This window comes from Equus przewalskii, chromosome 3, assembly GCF_037783145.1.
Source record: "Equus przewalskii isolate Varuska chromosome 3, EquPr2, whole genome shotgun sequence".
NCBI lineage: Eukaryota > Metazoa > Chordata > Mammalia > Perissodactyla > Equidae > Equus > Equus przewalskii.
Genome location: NC_091833.1, coordinates 66,789,708 through 66,807,452, shown reverse-complemented (window position 1 = coordinate 66,807,452; position 17,745 = coordinate 66,789,708). Strand labels below are relative to the sequence as shown.

The 17,745-nt window shown below is 35.6% G+C and overlaps 1 protein-coding gene across 1 annotated transcript in view; it reads right to left on the bottom strand.

Moving 5' to 3' along the window:
* Positions 1 to 1,386: 1,386 nt before the first annotated feature.
* Positions 1,387 to 17,745, bottom strand: part of LOC103552785 (transmembrane protease serine 11G-like) — a 39,680-nt gene continuing 23,321 nt past the window's right edge. Inside the window, exons 6-10 of the mRNA XM_008523001.2 lie at positions 10,546 to 10,584; positions 9,857 to 10,028; positions 8,621 to 8,880; positions 5,153 to 5,295; positions 1,387 to 3,004 (exon numbers count right to left, since the gene is read on the bottom strand). Of these exons, the coding sequence (XP_008521223.1) occupies positions 2,843 to 3,004; positions 5,153 to 5,295; positions 8,621 to 8,880; positions 9,857 to 10,028; positions 10,546 to 10,584 (776 nt within the window). The 3' untranslated portion in view covers positions 1,387 to 2,842. The remainder of the gene's footprint in view (positions 3,005 to 5,152; positions 5,296 to 8,620; positions 8,881 to 9,856; positions 10,029 to 10,545; positions 10,585 to 17,745) is intronic.

The window sequence follows — 17,745 nt, the reverse complement described above, 5'->3', positions numbered from 1 at the left end:
TAGTCTACATATCTGTCTCCGGGGGGGCCTGCGATAGCTCATACAGAGAGTCCCCTCTTTACTAGTGGACCAGTGCTGCTAGAGGAAGGAGAGTTTAAAAGTGGTCATGCTATGCCTGGCCAACCACACTCCCCAAAGGGTTTGCTACTTTCAACAGCAGTTATCAAAAATACTTTTACCTCTTTATGTGGTCTTGAGAATGGAACTTGGTTTTATACACAATTGTGTACCCAGTGTCTAGAGTACCCAAAGTCGGACACGGAGAGGTTAAAGAAATATTTGTTAGATGAGTGAGTGATTATATAAGTAGTTGCATTGAATGCTTTAGGTCAGTGATGTCTATAGAACTTTCTGTCATGATGGAAATAGTGTATATCTGTGCTGCCCAGTGTAGTAGCCACTAGTCACAAGTGGCTATTTTGTATTTGAGATGTGATTAGCATGCCTGAGGAAATTAGTTTTAATTGTATTTAATTTTAATTAATTTAAATCTAAATAGCCCCATCTGGCTAGTGGCCACCATATTGAACAGTGTAGCTTTTAGTGCATAGTGGTGCTATGTAATTTTCTATTCTCCACTCTTCAGCGTTAGTGGTGATGGACTGAGCCATTCTGCCTCAGATGAATACATAAATCTCTTTCCAAGCAGTATTTATACATTCTGAGAATACTAAATAGAGTATATGTGGTGTGATTATGCAAGATTTGGGTATTTGACAAATCAATCTCTCTTATCTCTTGATGTAGATCTCTATGGATGTATGTCTATAGATCTCAATACATCTATATGGAGATTATCTATCTATCTATCTATCTATCTATCTATCTATCTATCTATCTATCTATCCATCTATCTACCTATCTATCAAGATGAATTATTTGCCAGTAGCAGCTCAGCCTTCTAACAGCCTCCTTTCTCCAACCACCTTCAGTTTCCAAATGATCTTAATTTGACAAGGGTTGTTTAGATATGAGTGTGTCCATGATAGATGGTCATTTAGCATTCTCAATAAATCAGCATTATAAAAATGGGGAGAAGGAAGGTATTCCCAAACTCATGTAAGGAAATTATGGGGGCAAGATTTTTAACAGTGACTTTTTTCCTCTGATTATGGATCTCATGGCAGTGGGTCTCAACCAGGGATGTCTTTATCCCCCAAGGGACATTTGGCAATGTCTGGATACATTTTTGGCTGTTACCACTTAGTGGGGATTACTACTGGCAAATAGTGTGTAGGGGGAAAGAATATTGCCAAACATTGTACGATTCACAGGGTAGCTGCCACCCTCCCCCCACAATAAAGAATTCTCTCTGAGAAAAAGTCAGTAGCGCCAAGGTTGAGAAACCCTGTAGTATGGCGACTATTCAAAAAGAATGAGTTTGAGTTTATTATTATAAATATATTTTAATGTATACCATATAACATTACAAGGGACAAGAGAGACTTTTACGTGATATAAAACTCAAAAGAAAATCACGTGGCAGTCATTTCATTAATTAATCAGAAAGGGGGGAAGCGAATAAAGATTTGGATGCACAGAAAAGGTTTGAGTTCTGCTGAACACTAGAGCACAGTCATACATAACGCCACAGAATGTGTATTTAAGTGTATATAAAAATGAACTGTTTTATCATAGTAATGAAACCCTTCCAAAGATACTTTCTGATTATTTGAATATTCTCCATAAATACCATTTTCAAAGAGTGCTGGCCACTTTTTAACAGTAAATTTAAATGTTATACATTAAGATCTTCCCCAAAATCTCGCATCAAAGTATAAATGACTATCTAATTTGATATTGGCTTCTCATGTAAGTTATTTAAGAATATCTAATTTATATTGGCTTCTCATTCTGCAGGGCCTTTAATTTTTCTGGAAGTTGACTGAAAATAAAACTGTTTACAAAATAAAATGCATTAAGAAATAGTAAAACAGAAGTGAAAAGTAAATTTACACCAGGATTGGAATTTCTCCAATTTTTAGAGATGGAAAGTAGCTTCTTCTCACTGAGTCCTTGCTGCTTGTTGTTTCCACCTCACGAAAAGGCCAAGAAACTTTGTCTTTATTTTCTAAGTACCAAAAGGCATTATGGCATAGTTTAGAACAGAATCCTTTGTTAGGCAATATTTCAATTCTCCTGGTGTCTGATCCAAGGATTCATTCATTGTTTCAAAGTAAACATTAGAGTAGTTTAAAGAGCTTAAAATCTGTACTATTGGGCATAAACGTAAATGTCAACTTTTTTCAAGTTTCAAAGAGGTTAAACGTGCATCTGAGGGCAAAGGGATTGGACTCACAGTGGTGCCATCCCTAAGTTTTAGTTTCATGTCTAGTGCCCCTCCGTCATTTGTATTAGCATTGGCCAAAACTAGTTACCTTGATTTTTCTAGTACAGTGGACCTACAGATTCTTAATGAGGATTATTCGATGAGGAAGATACAAACTGCAGAGTCAGGGAAGGGCAGCATGCTCTGTCAGGGAGAAAATAGAGAATGCTTAGCCACTTGTTACTTATCTGATAAAGCTGCTAGATTATTCTAAAATGAGAAGTGTGTAGTATGGACAGAAAGATGAGCAAGGAGGTAATCAGAGACACTTAGCAGCAATGGCAGCAGCAGCTCTGTGGAGTTGACAGTATCTTGTATGCTCATGGTCAGCAAAGCACTTCAGGTGAGGTGGAAGAAAGCCTGCTTTCTTCATGTTTAAGGGGAGAATTGTCAGATCGCACTTATTTGCATCCTGAAACTGATGACAATATACACGGCAACACATGCTAAACACACAATTTGCTACAGACCACACATAACATTTACATTTTGGATGTAGAGGTAGATGTTGCATTAAATGTTAGTTTTAGATTTGATCCAGTCCCGATAACGAGTCACTTTGGTATAAACTCCAGGCTTGTTTTCTTTGCCACAGTCTATTCCCCAGCTTACTATTCCAATAAGGTACCAGATGTTTCTGTCACGTGCTATAACCAGAGGTCCGCCAGAATCACCCTGGAGAAGAAGAAGAAAAAAATAACATCAATGGAATAAATAAAGGGATGTCAGAAATCTGCGTTAATCAGCATCTGAATGTCTAATAAATTAATATTTTGAATTGAAGTATGCAAAACTAATTATTTTTACTTACCATTAGTATTAATATGGTAATTGAGCTTATTATCTATATTATGATCTCTGCTTATCTCTATTAATGTCTTCATCTGGAAGATAGTGTGAATACAGCTAAGGTTTCAGTTTTATCCTTGTATAGTTTTTAGTTTTGCTTCCTCTAAAAAGAGAGCACAAACTGAACCTAAGTCTGTGCATCCAATTTTTGCATAAATGATGATCTCAAGCCTCAGCTAAATGTCACCTTCTCCATGAAGCCTCTCCTAACTCTGTTAGGTGGAAGTAATCTCTTGCATTGAATTTGAATCTCACCTTGTTCCACGCACACCAGCTGATAGGAAGATGTCCTGGACACTGCGTCACTGCACAGGGATACGTTTGAGAGGAGGAAGATATGCAAAGGGCACTTCAGGCAAATGTACACCATTTACCACACAAAGGATTTTTCTCCCAAGCTAAGGTGGAACCCCTGGTTTGAAGTGTGTGAATCATGAAGACTTCCCTGATATCTTTGACCCAAGGTTTAGACAAATGATTTTTAATTTTATCTTTTAGCAGTGAATCTATTTATTCAAAAGAGGTATGATATGGAAACCCCTTACAGACATTTTTTTTAATAGGAGAGATGATCCCCTTTGAAGCAGGTGTGGGGTCCTAGAGTCTTGTGCCTTTAGCTCTCTTCCTTTCACATGCTTCTTAGTACACTCCAGTGCACAGTGGACAGAGTGTGAAAATTATGGTCCACCAAAAGCTATCCTTCTCAGCTCCTTTCTCATAGGCCCACATCCTAATTTACATCCTCAGTATGCTAGTGGTGAAGGAAGCAAAGGGGAGTGGACCAATGGAAAGAGAACCTCTGCTGCCTTAATAGAATAAACTCAAATAGAACTCTTTATTCAACAGGTTCATTTTTGTGGGTTTGAGTCTATTCTAAATATGGATTTATTTATGTTCTTCCTCAAAAGTCATGTGATCCAGTTGTATCTTGGACCACCCGTGTTGTTTCTACTTTTCAGGAAGTAAAGTGAATGAAAGGAGACGTATTCTAGAATAGATCCTATTTATTCTAGTTGTTTATTCAAATCCTAGTTGTTTATTCATTGTTTTAGTTACTTGTATGCTATGTTATTAGATTGTAAATTCATTGTGGTTTTTTTTAATGTTTCCTTCTGTAATTGCCATGGTACCTTACAATTCACAAAATTTGAATGAGTAAGTGAATGAATGTTTGTTACATTACATAAGAGACAGCCAGTGACAGATTAGTGGCACCTTTGCAAATAATAAAAGCACTCGGATGTGTCAAGTTCTCAAAGCCATTCCTAATCCTTCAAGAATTGTTAAACTATTAGACCTGGTTTCAAATGCTATAGGTAAAATCTTTATTATTTTCAGTATTTAGTTTTTGTCCTTTAAATAGCCAGACTTTAAAACTGGTATTCTCTTTAAAGGTTTAATGCTTAAAATTAATGTTTTGATGGCTATGGGAAAATGCTATTTATTTAAGTAGTTTCTATACATGATTTGTGAGGTAACACTTTAATATGAATAATTTTAGATAAACATGGTTTTTTCCCTAACTAGTATAATTCTATCTGGATGTACACTGTTTAAGGTCAAAGGTTCAAGCACTGGTGAGATGTGTTCTACTAGCCCTGGAGACATCTGCAGATCCCAACCCACATTGCCTTATGATTGATAGAAATTAGATACCTAACCATTGGTTATGATCATGGCTGGAAGCAATGATTGTGTGGCTTCCTGACTTGGTTTCTGCTCTCTGCTTCCAGTCCTTTTCTCTAATCAGATTTCTAATTGGCGTCTGGTGATCATTTTTTACATATAGTTCTGGATAATAATAGGGTGTTAAATGAGGAGTATGTCTTATGGTTCTTCCAGTCCCTCTTTTTACACTCTCCTCTCTCATCCACAACTTAATGTATGGAGTCACATGAAGTGACATTAGTCTATGTTCAGTAAAGCCATCTCTATTCAACAAATTTATTTTTGTGGATTTGAGCCTATTCTTACCTCACAGGCATCTAGTTTTCCTGTCAAGAATCCAGCACATATCATTCCTGATGATACAGCACCACCATATACATAAACTTGATTACATACATCGTTACTTATGATCTCTACTTCAACTTGTCGCAAAGTGTTGGGGAAGGGACCTAAAGAAGAAGAAAATAAATAGATGAAGAATTTCCACATTGTTGCTTATGATAGTTAATTGTTGTGTCTTGCAAAGGATGGATCAGTGATAAAATATATTTCTCAAAGCTGTAGGACTCTGGGCTTGATGATGGTGGTCAGATTCCAGTTATATTTCTTGGGTGCCTTCTATGTCTAGGTACCATTCTTGGCACATTTGCTTCCACTATCTTATTTTCCTTGCAACAACCACCAAAGGTAGATATGAACATTTTCTTTTTCAGATGAGAAAACGAATACTCACCTGGTTATGAGTCTTGCTGTGATCACATACCCAAAGGCAGGATAACATTAGATTTAAACCCAGGGCATTTCTCCCCAATTGGGATAATCTGTGACAGTTTACCTTGCCTTAGCCAGAAATCTGCCTCATCGCTTTACAAAGGACACAGCTATATTGGGAATTGAAAATCCTTTAGCAAGAGCAGTAGAGCACAAAGTTACACTCTCAGGAAGTAACTTTAATACTGAATAGTTGGAATCCTATTACTTCATAAGAAAGACCACGTCAACTTTGATAATAGCTCAAATTGCTATCCACAACTAATACCAATGTAAGTAACAAATACTAAGATAGGAAATAGATCATGCTTTACTAATTAACTACACATTTTTAAATTTTTTTTATTATAGGAAAAGTATTATTTAGTTGTGTATGGTACTGTTTTAGCCATTGTATTCTTCTTATTCTCCCTTAACAGCTTCAGTTTTAAAGATTGTTAGTCCTTCATATAAAGATGGATACTTTATTTATAACAGGTTCAAAGACAATTGAGAGGATGAAGAAGGGCAGTGCTGTTGATTTGAGCAACAAGTCAGGGTAATTCTGTGCTAAGGGCTCTGGTCTTAGAGACAGCAGATATAAGTTTGAACACTTTGCAAAATTTATGTGCTATGTGGCCTTGGACACGTTACTTAACCGTACTAAGCATCGTTTTAGTCACCTATAAAAAGGAAAAAATAATACCTATCTCATATGTTTATTGTGAGGGTTAAAAAATAACGAATATAATCAGTTATGAATAGTGCCTTGTCCTATATTCAGACTTCAATCAATGGAAGATGGAGTGAATTGTAGAGATTAGGATTATATATTTAAAACTCTCATGGTCTGGAAGCTGTGCATCCATGTTAATGGATGGTAAGAGCTAGAGCTTTTATAAGAGAAGATCTAGGTTTCTAGGGATTTTGTCATTCACTGTAACTAAGTCTAATTCTCTGTTTTAAAACTAATAAATTCACTTACCTAGAATTGACTATCTTTCTGAAAAACTAAGTCCAACTCCTTAACAGTCATTTAAAATTATCTAGGTTCTAGTGAATTTCTTCACCTCAGTCATCATTTTTAAGCATGGGAGGGTCATTCTATGACCATTTTCTCTTTACTTTATCTCTCATTCTGCTTGAAATGCTCCCAGTGAGAGAATCTGCTCACTATGTGCTCTTCATACAGACTTTTTAACTATTTATTTGTGTAGGTGCCTCAGCAATATTCAATACTATCTATTTTGCTGTTTCTAGTTGATATTTAAAATTTATAAGTAGTCCTAGGATTTAATCAATTGCATTCCAATACTTATAATTTCTGTGTGCCTATTTTTATTTTAGCCAATTCATCTAGAATGCTTAGTTTTAAATTTCAAATGCTTATAATTCTTTAATCTCAATTTTTACAAAGTCAATCCAAGTGCTTTAACAATATAACAAGCTATTTTACATTATCAACTATTTAAGGAAGAAACCATCCAGAATGAAGTTTCCATTTTATAAGCTGTCTGGTACTAAGATTCTAATTAGATATAATTAGATAAATCTTAGAAGGTTAGAGAAGAAAACCTGAGTAGCCCTTGTCTCAGTTTCGGAATACCAAAAAAAAACCCATAATCAAATATCTAAAGATTAGCTTTAGCCTGATGTCTAACAAATTCATAACCTTATTCCTGAAAAGTGTGCAACCTGTAAGAGTAGATAGATCAATGCATAGTAATCTGCACTTTCTTGGGCATTGAATGATTCATGGTGAAGTCCCAAATCATCCCAAACTAGTACTCTGGGAGAGGTGGTGTCAGGTTTAATTAGATTCTAGAGGAAGTGGAATGGTGCTTCCCTAGAGGTAGATGCTATCTCCTTGTACTCCTATCAGTAAGTGGCTTGTCTAATCCCAAAGGATTTAATTTCCTTCCATACTTATCACCACTGCCTGTAGAACAAGCTGGGTCCTCCAGAGATGAGGAAAAGAGTGCTCAGGTTATGACAACAGAGTATCAACCTGGACTCAGTGCCAGAATTTTGGAGTGCATATTGAAGGGAAGCAGAATTCTATAAAAATCAACTGATAAAGACTGTACTTTGAGATAAAAGCTATACTTTGAGCAAGTGTATAAATAAGACTGTGACTTTATATTAACAGCCTGGAACAAGAATCAGAAATTCAAGGGCAGATTAAACCATGTATAAAAAGTCCAACCAAGAGTCACAGGAACTAGAGACTCATGTCAGGATCTAAAGTTCTATCTTTGCAGCTTATCTTGTATTATTAAGTGTAGTAAAATGTCATATTTGTCAACTTAATAAAGTCTCTGGCTCAAAAACTACTCCATAGATACAAGGATCAGAGGGGGCTCATTTATGTTTTGCCTCACACATGCCATTCAAAATGCTTACTTAAGGGTATTTTTGTTTAGTTGCATGACACATTACAGAAGTTTATCATTACTACTGCTCAGAAATCACATACTTTAAGCATCATGGAGGCATAGCAGAATCTCTAAAAATGAAAGACAGCAACAGAAAGAAAAAAAGGATGTGAAAAAATACGCTTTAACTTTTTTTTTTTTTGAGAAAGATTGGCTCTGAGCTAACGTCTGTGCCATCTTCCTCTGCTTTGTATGTGAGACGCTACCACAGCATGGCTTGATAAGTGATGTGTAAGTCCATGCCTGGGGTCCAAACCTGTGAACCCCAAGCCTCCAAAGTGGGGCATGAGAACTTAACCACTAGGCCACTGGGCCTGCCCCTGCTTTAACAGTTTTTGAAAAGAAAATTATAACTAGTTTCCAAAATAGGCCATAAAGAAGATGATAAACATAGATACTGTAATGGTAGTAGCCAAAGTTTCCATAATACACCATATCTCGGTTTTTTTGGGGTTCTTTTTGCCATATTTTTCATGGGACATCTTGATTACATCTATTTTATATATTTTGATTTTGTATCTTAGTTTATATCTCCATTCAAATGGAGGATGGATTTGCATATTTTGCTTGAGAGTTTATTGATACTCACCATTTGCTTTTAATGCTCCCCATCCAGTGACAAACACTTTACTGTTAGGCAAGACTTCAAAAGTAGCATCCGGGAGACAGACTCTGCGCACATCTTCAGAAAACATTACCGGGGTGGAAAGCTTCACCACAGCGATGTCATCGTCATGCTTATGGGCAGCATAGTTTTCATGAACAATAATTGACTGCACATTTCTTCTCATCAGTGGAGGGTTCAGGGTTGTTCCAAAACTAGCCGTCCAGAGTTTGGGGTTTTTGTAACTGATTACAGATTAAAAGGATTATGGTTGGTTCATTTCTGATCTGATGTTGCCCAGGACTCTGGGTGAGCATGGGGCATAAGTGTGTGAGAAGGGCAAATTGTTTAAAGTGATCGTTGATTCTGATCCTCCCACTTTCTTATTGGAGGCTTCTCCCCTAGGACTGCTTGGCTTTCCTTTAGCTGACATCAAATACCCTGTTCTAAGGTACCTTAAATTACTCTCCTCGAGGGGGACTTTGTATTTTTTTAAAGGAAACAATATATTATTGCTATTTTTGATTATGAAAGTAATACCGATTTGTTGAAGAAAATATAAATAAGTAAAAATTAGACATATATACCCACATATATGCACATACATGCACACATATATACTCATATCCATGCACGGTTATATAAATGCAGGTATAGCTATGGAGAGAGAAAGAGAGAGACGTGTAAAATTGGAGCCACATTTTATATATTGTTTTCTCATCCTTTCTCTTTAGTTAACATTTTATCCAGGATATTTTCCCATTTTGTATGAATTTCACTAGAGTTACTATGTCTCTTTATCTCAAAGTGTCCCATATGTTAAATCTTCAAAAGGCATACAAAAAGCACAGCACCAGAGATATTCACGTGGGATAATTGGATGTAAGTTTCTGGGTTGGGATACTATTAGCAGGGTTTTAAAAAAATCCACAGTATAGCTCAGGAAAACTGAATGTGTTTAAGTTTTGGCAGTGTTGGCTTGATCTTAGTTAAAGTTGAGATTGCTGGAGAATATATATATTCAATTGGAGCTGAAGATACTGTCTCTAATTTTTTCTACTATTCTTCAGTAGTTGTTACTTCTTCTAAGCCTGATGGATAATCATGAGTACCATTGAGGGGCATAACATGATTAATGAAAAAGGGATAAGAGTTAGAGGAAGTGAACATGAGCAGAAGCGGTGAAATTGGTGATCCTGTTGGTACAGACTCAGGACTTACGTGTCAAAGCAGTGAGCGGCAGTCAGCAGCCACTCCTCACTGATCAAAGATGCTCCACAGAAATGTATGCCGTCCATCTGCAGGCTGGCTTGCCATGGCCAATCAGCTTTCTTTGCAGTATAACCATCAGCAATTCTTTCCATGGACGGGGGCTCCCTCCCTAAACCACAACCTGTCAAAAGGGAATAAGATGCTTATTTCCAGAGTTATAAATGTGTGCAGGTATATTTAGCACATAATTAAAGATAGAAACATTTATAAACTTGCCTTGCCTTAAAAATTTAATCAAAATTATATGACATAATAGTGATTATTTACATTGAAAAAATGATTAAATTAAAAAAAATATAATATATAACACCCTCTCTCATCTAAAGCAATTTCACCTAACATTTTTTTTTCACATTTTTCTGGGTCATGTTCTTATGTACAGCAGTTTATCCCAGTGATATTTGACAATTCTGAGTGTGAAATGTATACTACTTATTGCAGAAAAATACCATTTGACTCCTTTTAAAATACTTGTCTAATAGCACAACCATCACACTACTATAGCATAAATGTCAAAGTTCACATATTAAAGAGATAGATGCTTTTGGGAAATAATAGACATGGGAATAGAGAAATGCCAAGTGTTTCGAGTTTTATGATTTTGTTTATGAACATCTCAATGATGTTCTTGAACTTACAGCTATTCAGAATGTGCTCTGCTTGTGCTTCATTTATATCTGGAAAAAAACAAGATGATTACTCACCAATGGAACAATTATAATTTAAAATGCTATGCCTACATGACATGAATGTTTCTGGTTGGGAGGAACTGAATTAGTCAGGAAATTATTAATTTAAGGTAATATAATACAATTCTACATAAAGGGGAGGCCTAGATATAAGTTAAATTTTTCTTCTGACTATATGTGGACTCTGAGAAAATCCTGGTTCATGTTTATAAAATCATTGGCATAGAGAAGGATAGCATTTGCCATGAAGGAAGGCCGCATCTAATTACTTAACACTGTACCAATTTATTAAAATATAGATTGAAAAGAAGAGCTCTAGGGCCACCTTTACATTTGTACTGCCATATGTTTGGACACCTTTTCTTTCTGTCCTCATTTGCACAGTAGTGTTATGGTAAAGGCATTCAAAGCATCTTAGATGCCTGGCATCTCCACAGAGGTTTCCAGTGGAATCAAAATCCACCAATATACTAACAATTGCTCAAAACATGTTAGTCATTTTTTCATAAAGTGAAATAGAAGGAAGCATGATTAATGACTGTCCCTCAAAATTACATGAATTATTCTTTATGCCGGTCAGTATAATGAGAAATTCAGCCCCACATTTTGTTGAGATGAAAGCTAGAGTGGAGTTTTAGTGAGCCTGCAGATTAATGAGTCTTTAATTTAGGTCAGACTCTAAAGAGAAACTTTGAGTTCATCTGCAGGGAACTATGCTCAGAGAGTTTATTAGAGTAAATCCCTTAAAATTGGGTTTTACCAATAATAATCCTCTAATGGCTTCTGTGGCCTTTAGAATAAACACAGACTTCCTACCTGGATCGGCATGATATGGTCCCTATTTTTGTCTTTGGTGTCGTGTTGAATTGCTCTTGCTCTTAGCCACTACTCAATGGCCGCCTTGGCCTTCCTGTTTCTTGATTGTGACAAGGTGTTTCTGCCTACCGTCCTTATTCTGGCTTCTTTCTGCCAGGATGGATTTTCCTTGGCATTTTTATGGTTGATTCCCCATTGTAATTCACATCTCAGTTTAAAATCCTCTCCTCAGAGAGGCCTTCCATAACAACCAAATCTGAAGTAGCCTCCCACTCTCTATTCTCTGCATGGAGCTTCATATTATTTGATATTACCTTGTTGATTTACTTGTTTCCTGGGTCATTATCTTTCTTACTTCAATTAGAATGTTAGTTTTGAGGACAGAGAATTTAGTTCCTGGCACAAATAGGTTCTCAATAAATACTTGCTGAATAAAGGAATAGTAATGATAACTAATAATTTACTGAGTCCTATGTACCAGGGAGTGTGACAAACATTACGTATTACTTACTTATAACCCCACAATAATATCATATATGAGGCAAATCTATTAAGGACATGATTTAAATAGTCCTTGAGGCAAAATGCTTCTCCTGCAACCATTTCACCATAAGGTCAGTTATAGTATATTGTCACCCTCTGTAGGTTATGGATCAGTAGGAGAGCAGTGGAATTATGGTTAGTTCACAGCTAATTTTAGCCTAGGTTTATATCTATCTAAGCAGAAATCATTGAAGAGTTTCTATGATGGTGCTATATCTGATATGTGAACATTATCCAATAGATGTGTTCCTTCTGCAGGATTAAAGATGTTGAGTAGCTCTAATTCTAGAACACAATTGTATAAACTCACTTTTCTCTGCTCGTCTCCTATAAATGCAACTAAATACTCTGAAAATTATCCATTGCATAACAATAAAAGATCTCTGAAAGCTGGAACGAAGAAGACAGAATAGCTTTAGACTTCAGGATTTGAGGAAGGACAACATGGTGAGTTTCCTGGGGTTTTTTTTCATCTCAAATATTCCCTAAACTGGGGACCAAGAAATGCCTGCAGTCTGCAACACTAATAAGTGTTCAACACTAATAGAGGTAGACAAAAAATCCCAAGAAAAGTCTGTTTTCTCCATCCAAATACTGGAAAAGGGAAGCACAACACAGACCTGATGAGGAGCCCAAACCTTCTGCTTAACAACTAGGGCTGGCAATCCATTCTGCCAGCAACAGTGACAGCAGGAAGCCCTTGACAATCCCAACCACTTTCCACCCAGGGCACCAGCTGGCAAACTGACACACCCATAGGGACAATATCAACCTGTATTCACTCAGTGACATAAGTGGACCCAGGCCCACTGCTTCCCTTCACAGAGGGTGGCCTATGGTTACAAGGTAGCCCAGAGAAGCATGTTCTACTCCCACAGATGGTGCTGGCAGCAGGAATTGAGAAAAGCCCCAGAAGACTAAAATAGTACTGCAAAGACTCCGAAAACTAAATTTTTATTGAAATGACAAAAGTAGGTGAGAATCTACACTCCAAACCTGAACAGGTTAACTACCTGCTAACATAGAAGAATGAAACAAGATCGAGAGTCTCCTAGCATAATAATTAAAATGTTCATAAAATAAAAATTACTCATCATACCAAAACCCGGGAAAACAATAACCTGAATGAGAAAAGACAATCAACTGACGCCAATACTGAGATGAATAAAATCTTGAGAGTATATGTTGTAGATTTTAAAGCAGTTGACTGAAAAATAATTCAGCAATTACAAATTCTCTTTAAACAAGTGAAAGAATAGAAAATCTAAGAAAAGAAATAGAAGTTATAAAAAAGAATCAAGTGGAACATTTTAGGACTGAAAAATGCAACAATAATTTTTTTAAAAACTGCTGGATGGTCTTAATAGTAGAGTGGAGATGATGGAGGGTAGAATCGGTGAACTTCAAGACACGTCGATAGAATTTACTCAGTTTGAAGAACAGAGAGAAAATAGAGTGAAAAAAATGAACAAAGCCTCTGAGATCTGTGGGGTAATAGGAAAAGATCTAACATTTATGTGATCAGAATCTCAGAAGGAGAAGGAACTCTTTTGAGTGTGGAACTGAAAAAGTATTCAAAGAATTAATGGTTGGGACCTCCTCAAATTTGGCTAACCACAGAGACCTACAGACTCAAGAAGCTGAGCAAATCTCAAATAGGATTAAACTCAAAAAGTCCACACCAAGACCCATCACAATTAAACTACTAAAAGCTAACGACAAAGAAAAAATATTAAAAATAGAGACAAATGATACATTGCCTATAAAGTAACACCAATTCAAATAATAGCAGTTTTCTCATCTGAAACCTCGGAGGCTAAGAGGAAATGGTATAGCATTTTTCAAAATCTGAAAGAAAAGACTATCAACCATGAAGCCTGTATCCAGTGAAACTAATGAAGAGGAAATAAAGATATTCTTAGCTGAAGAGAAACTAAAAGAATTTGTTCCTAACAAACCTACTCTTAGATAATGGCTAAAGAAAGCTCTCAAAAAAAAAAGCAAATGATACCAGAAGAAGGCCAGAACCTTCAGAAAGGAAAGACAGACACAGGATGGGTAAAAATATGAATAAACATAGTAGACTGTCTTTCACTTCTTGAGTTTCCTTGAACATATTTTATGGTTGAAGCAAAAGATATAACACCATCTGATGTTGTGATGAATGTATACAGAGGAAATACTTAAGAAAAGTATATCTAAAAAGTAGGGAGGGTAAAGAGACCAAAGTGTGGAAGTAAAGTTTCCGCACTTCATTTGAAGTGATAAAATGTTGACATCTATAGGCTGTGATTAGTTACATAAGTATATGATAATACCTAGAGCAGCTACTAAGACAGCTATACTTAGTAATAACCTCAAAAACATTATGAATAAATCAAAATGGAACTCTAACAAACATTCAAGTTACCCATAGGACAGTGGGAAAAAAGAACAGAAGAATAAGACACAGGACAAATGAAAAGAAATAAAAGAATGAATGACTTAAGCTCTAACATATCAAGAATTAACTTTAATATGTGAATGGTCTAAATACACCAATTAAAATACAGAATGGCAGAGTGGATTGAAAAAACTTGACAACTATATGCTTTCTACATAGGTAAATTGAAAGTAAACGAATGGAAAAAGATATCATACAAATATTAGTCCAAAAAAAGTCAGGAGTGGCTCTATTAATAGCAGATAAAGTACACTTCAAAGCAAAAATACAACATAGCAAATACTGTGGAATGCAGATAAAGCATTGTGGAGAGGGCAATTTATAGCACTAAATGCTTATATTAGAAAAGAGAAATAATTTCGAATAAATACTCTAAGTTCCCAACTCAAAAAACTAGAAAAAGAAGAGCAGGATAAGCCTAAAGTAAGGAGGAGGTAGAAATAATAAAGAGAAATCAAGATCAAAATTTCAATCAATGAAATCGAAAACAGAAATATTAATGAAACCAAAAAACACTAGTTGTAAGAAAAAATAAAATTAATAAACTTCTGGAAAGGATGACAAAGATAAACGTAGAGAAGAAATAAATCATCATTATCAGGAATGAAGTGACAGGATATCACAAAAGAGCCTGTAGCCCTTAAAGGTTAACCAAAGGAAATTATGAACTTTACTTTCACATGCTTGGCAACTTAGAAGAAATGGACAAATTCCTTGAAAACCGCAAACTACTAAAACTCAGCAAAGATGATATAGATAATCTGAATAGTGCTACTACTAAGGCAATTAAATTGTAACAAAAATTTATCAAAAAAGAAATCCTCAGGCCCAGATGGCTTGACTGGAGAATTTTACAAAGCATTAAAAGAATTAACATCAATTTTACACAATTCCTTTCAAAAATTAGAAGAAAAGGGAACATTTTCTAATTCATTTGATGAAGCTAGTATTACCCTGATACTAAAACTAGATCAACAAGAAAAGAAAACAGCAGACTAATATCTGTCATGAATTTATGTGTAAAATCCTCAGCAAAATTTTAGACAATTGAATCCAATAGTGTATAAAAAGAATAATAAGCAATGACAAAGTGGGCTTTATTCCATGTATGGTGGTTCAATATTTGAAAATAAGTTAATGTAACCTACCATATCAACAAACCCAAGAAGAAAAATGTGACCATGCCAATTGACACAGAAAATGCATTCAACAAAATTTGACACCTGTCACAACCAGTAGGTTACCCATAATCAAAAAATCAGTAAATAACAAGTGTTGGTGAGGACTGGGAGAAATTTGTACCCTCATATGTTGCTAGTGGGAATGCAAAATGGTGCATACAGTGTGGAAAACAATTTGGCGGTTCCTTAACAAGTTAAACATAGAATTACCATATTTCCCAGCAATTCCACTCCTAGCTATATATCCAACAGTATTGAAAACAGGTATTCAAACAAATACTTTTACATCAATATTTACAGCAGTACTATTCACAACAGCCAAAAGGTAAACACAGCCCAAATGTCCATCAACTGATGAATAGATAACAAAATGTAGTATATGCATACAGTGAAATATTATTCAGCCATAAAAAAGGAATGAGGTACTGATACATCCTACGGCATGGTTGAAAATATTATGGTAAGCGAAAGGAACCAGACACAAAATGTCACATATTATATGATCCCGTTTATATGAAACATCCAGAATAGATAAATCCATAGAGACAGAAAGTTAATTAGTGGTTGTGAAGAGCTGGGGGAAGAGGGAATGAGAAGCGACTGCTTAATGGGTACAGGATTTTCTTTTGAGGTGATGAAAATGTCTTGAAACTAGGTAGAGATGATGGTGGCACAACACTGGATAATAAATTCCACTAACCTGTGCACTTTAAAATGGTTAATGGTTAATTTTATGTTCTGTGAATTTTACTTCAATTAAAAAATCCAACACCCATTCATGAAAAAACTCTTAGTCCATTAGAAATAAAAGGGAACTCTCCTGAGTGTGGGACTGAAAAAGTATTCAAAGAAATAAGGGTTGAGAACTCTTTTTTATGTGTTTGTCATCTGTACATCCTCTTTGATGAAATGTCTGTGCAAGTTTTTTCTAATTGAACTATTGTTTATTTTAAAAATGTTGAATTTGGGGAATTCTTTGTATATTCTAGATATGAGACCTGTGTTGGATATGTAATTTGCAAATACTTCCAACTAGTATGTAATTTACCTTGTACTCCTTGTAAACAGTCTTTCACAGAGGGAAAGTTTTTAATTTTGATGAGATCAAATTAATCAAACTTTCCTCTTATGGATTATGCTCTTGGTAACAAGTCTAACTCTTGCCCTGGTCTAGGGTCCCTGACAATTTTCTCCTATGTTCTTTTCCATAAGTCTTATAATTTTACATATTTTACTTATACTTTTTATACAATTTATACCTATTTCCATATATTTTATAGTTTCACATTACATTATGTTTTACATTTATATCTATGATCCATATTGAGTTAATTTTTGTATCAGCTGTGAGGTTTAAGTAGAGGCTCATTTTTTTTGGCTAAAGGATGCCCGTTGCCCTACCACTGGTTTAATGAAAAGGCTATCCATCCTCCAGTGAATTACTTTTGTTCCTTTGTCAAAAATTAATTGGGCATTTTTTTTGTGGAACTATTTTAGATTCTTCATTCTGTTCCTTTGATTTATATATCTGTCTTTTCACCAGAAGCACACTTTCTTGATTACTACAGCTATACAGCAAGCCTTAAGATGGGGAAAAATGATTTTTCCCACTGTATTCTTCTTTATCAAAATAATAATAATAATTATTATTATTATTTTTGAGGAAGATTAGCCCTGAGCTAACTACTGCCAATCTTCCTCTTTTTGCTGAGGAAGACTGGCCCTGAGCTAACATCTGTGCCCATCTTCCTCTACTTTATATGTGGGATGTCTACCACAGCACGGCTTTTGCCAAGCGGTGCCGTGTCTGCACCCGGGATCCAAACCAGTGAACCCTGGGCCGTCGAGAAGTGGAACGTGCAAATTTAACTGCTGCACCACCTGGCTGGCCCTCAAAATTATTTTTAATATTCTCATTCCTTTCTATATAAATTTTAGAATAATCTTGTCTATGTCTACAAAGAAACTAGCTGAGATTTTTTTTTTTTTTGGCTGGGAAAGATTTTGCACTGAGTTAACATCTGTGGCCAATCTTCCTCTTTTTTTTTTTCCCTCTCTAATGTTCCAATACATAGTTGTATATTCCAGTTGTAAGTCCTTCCAGTTCTTCTTTGTGAACCACTGCCACAGTATGGCTACTGACGGATGAGTGGTGTGGTTCTGTGC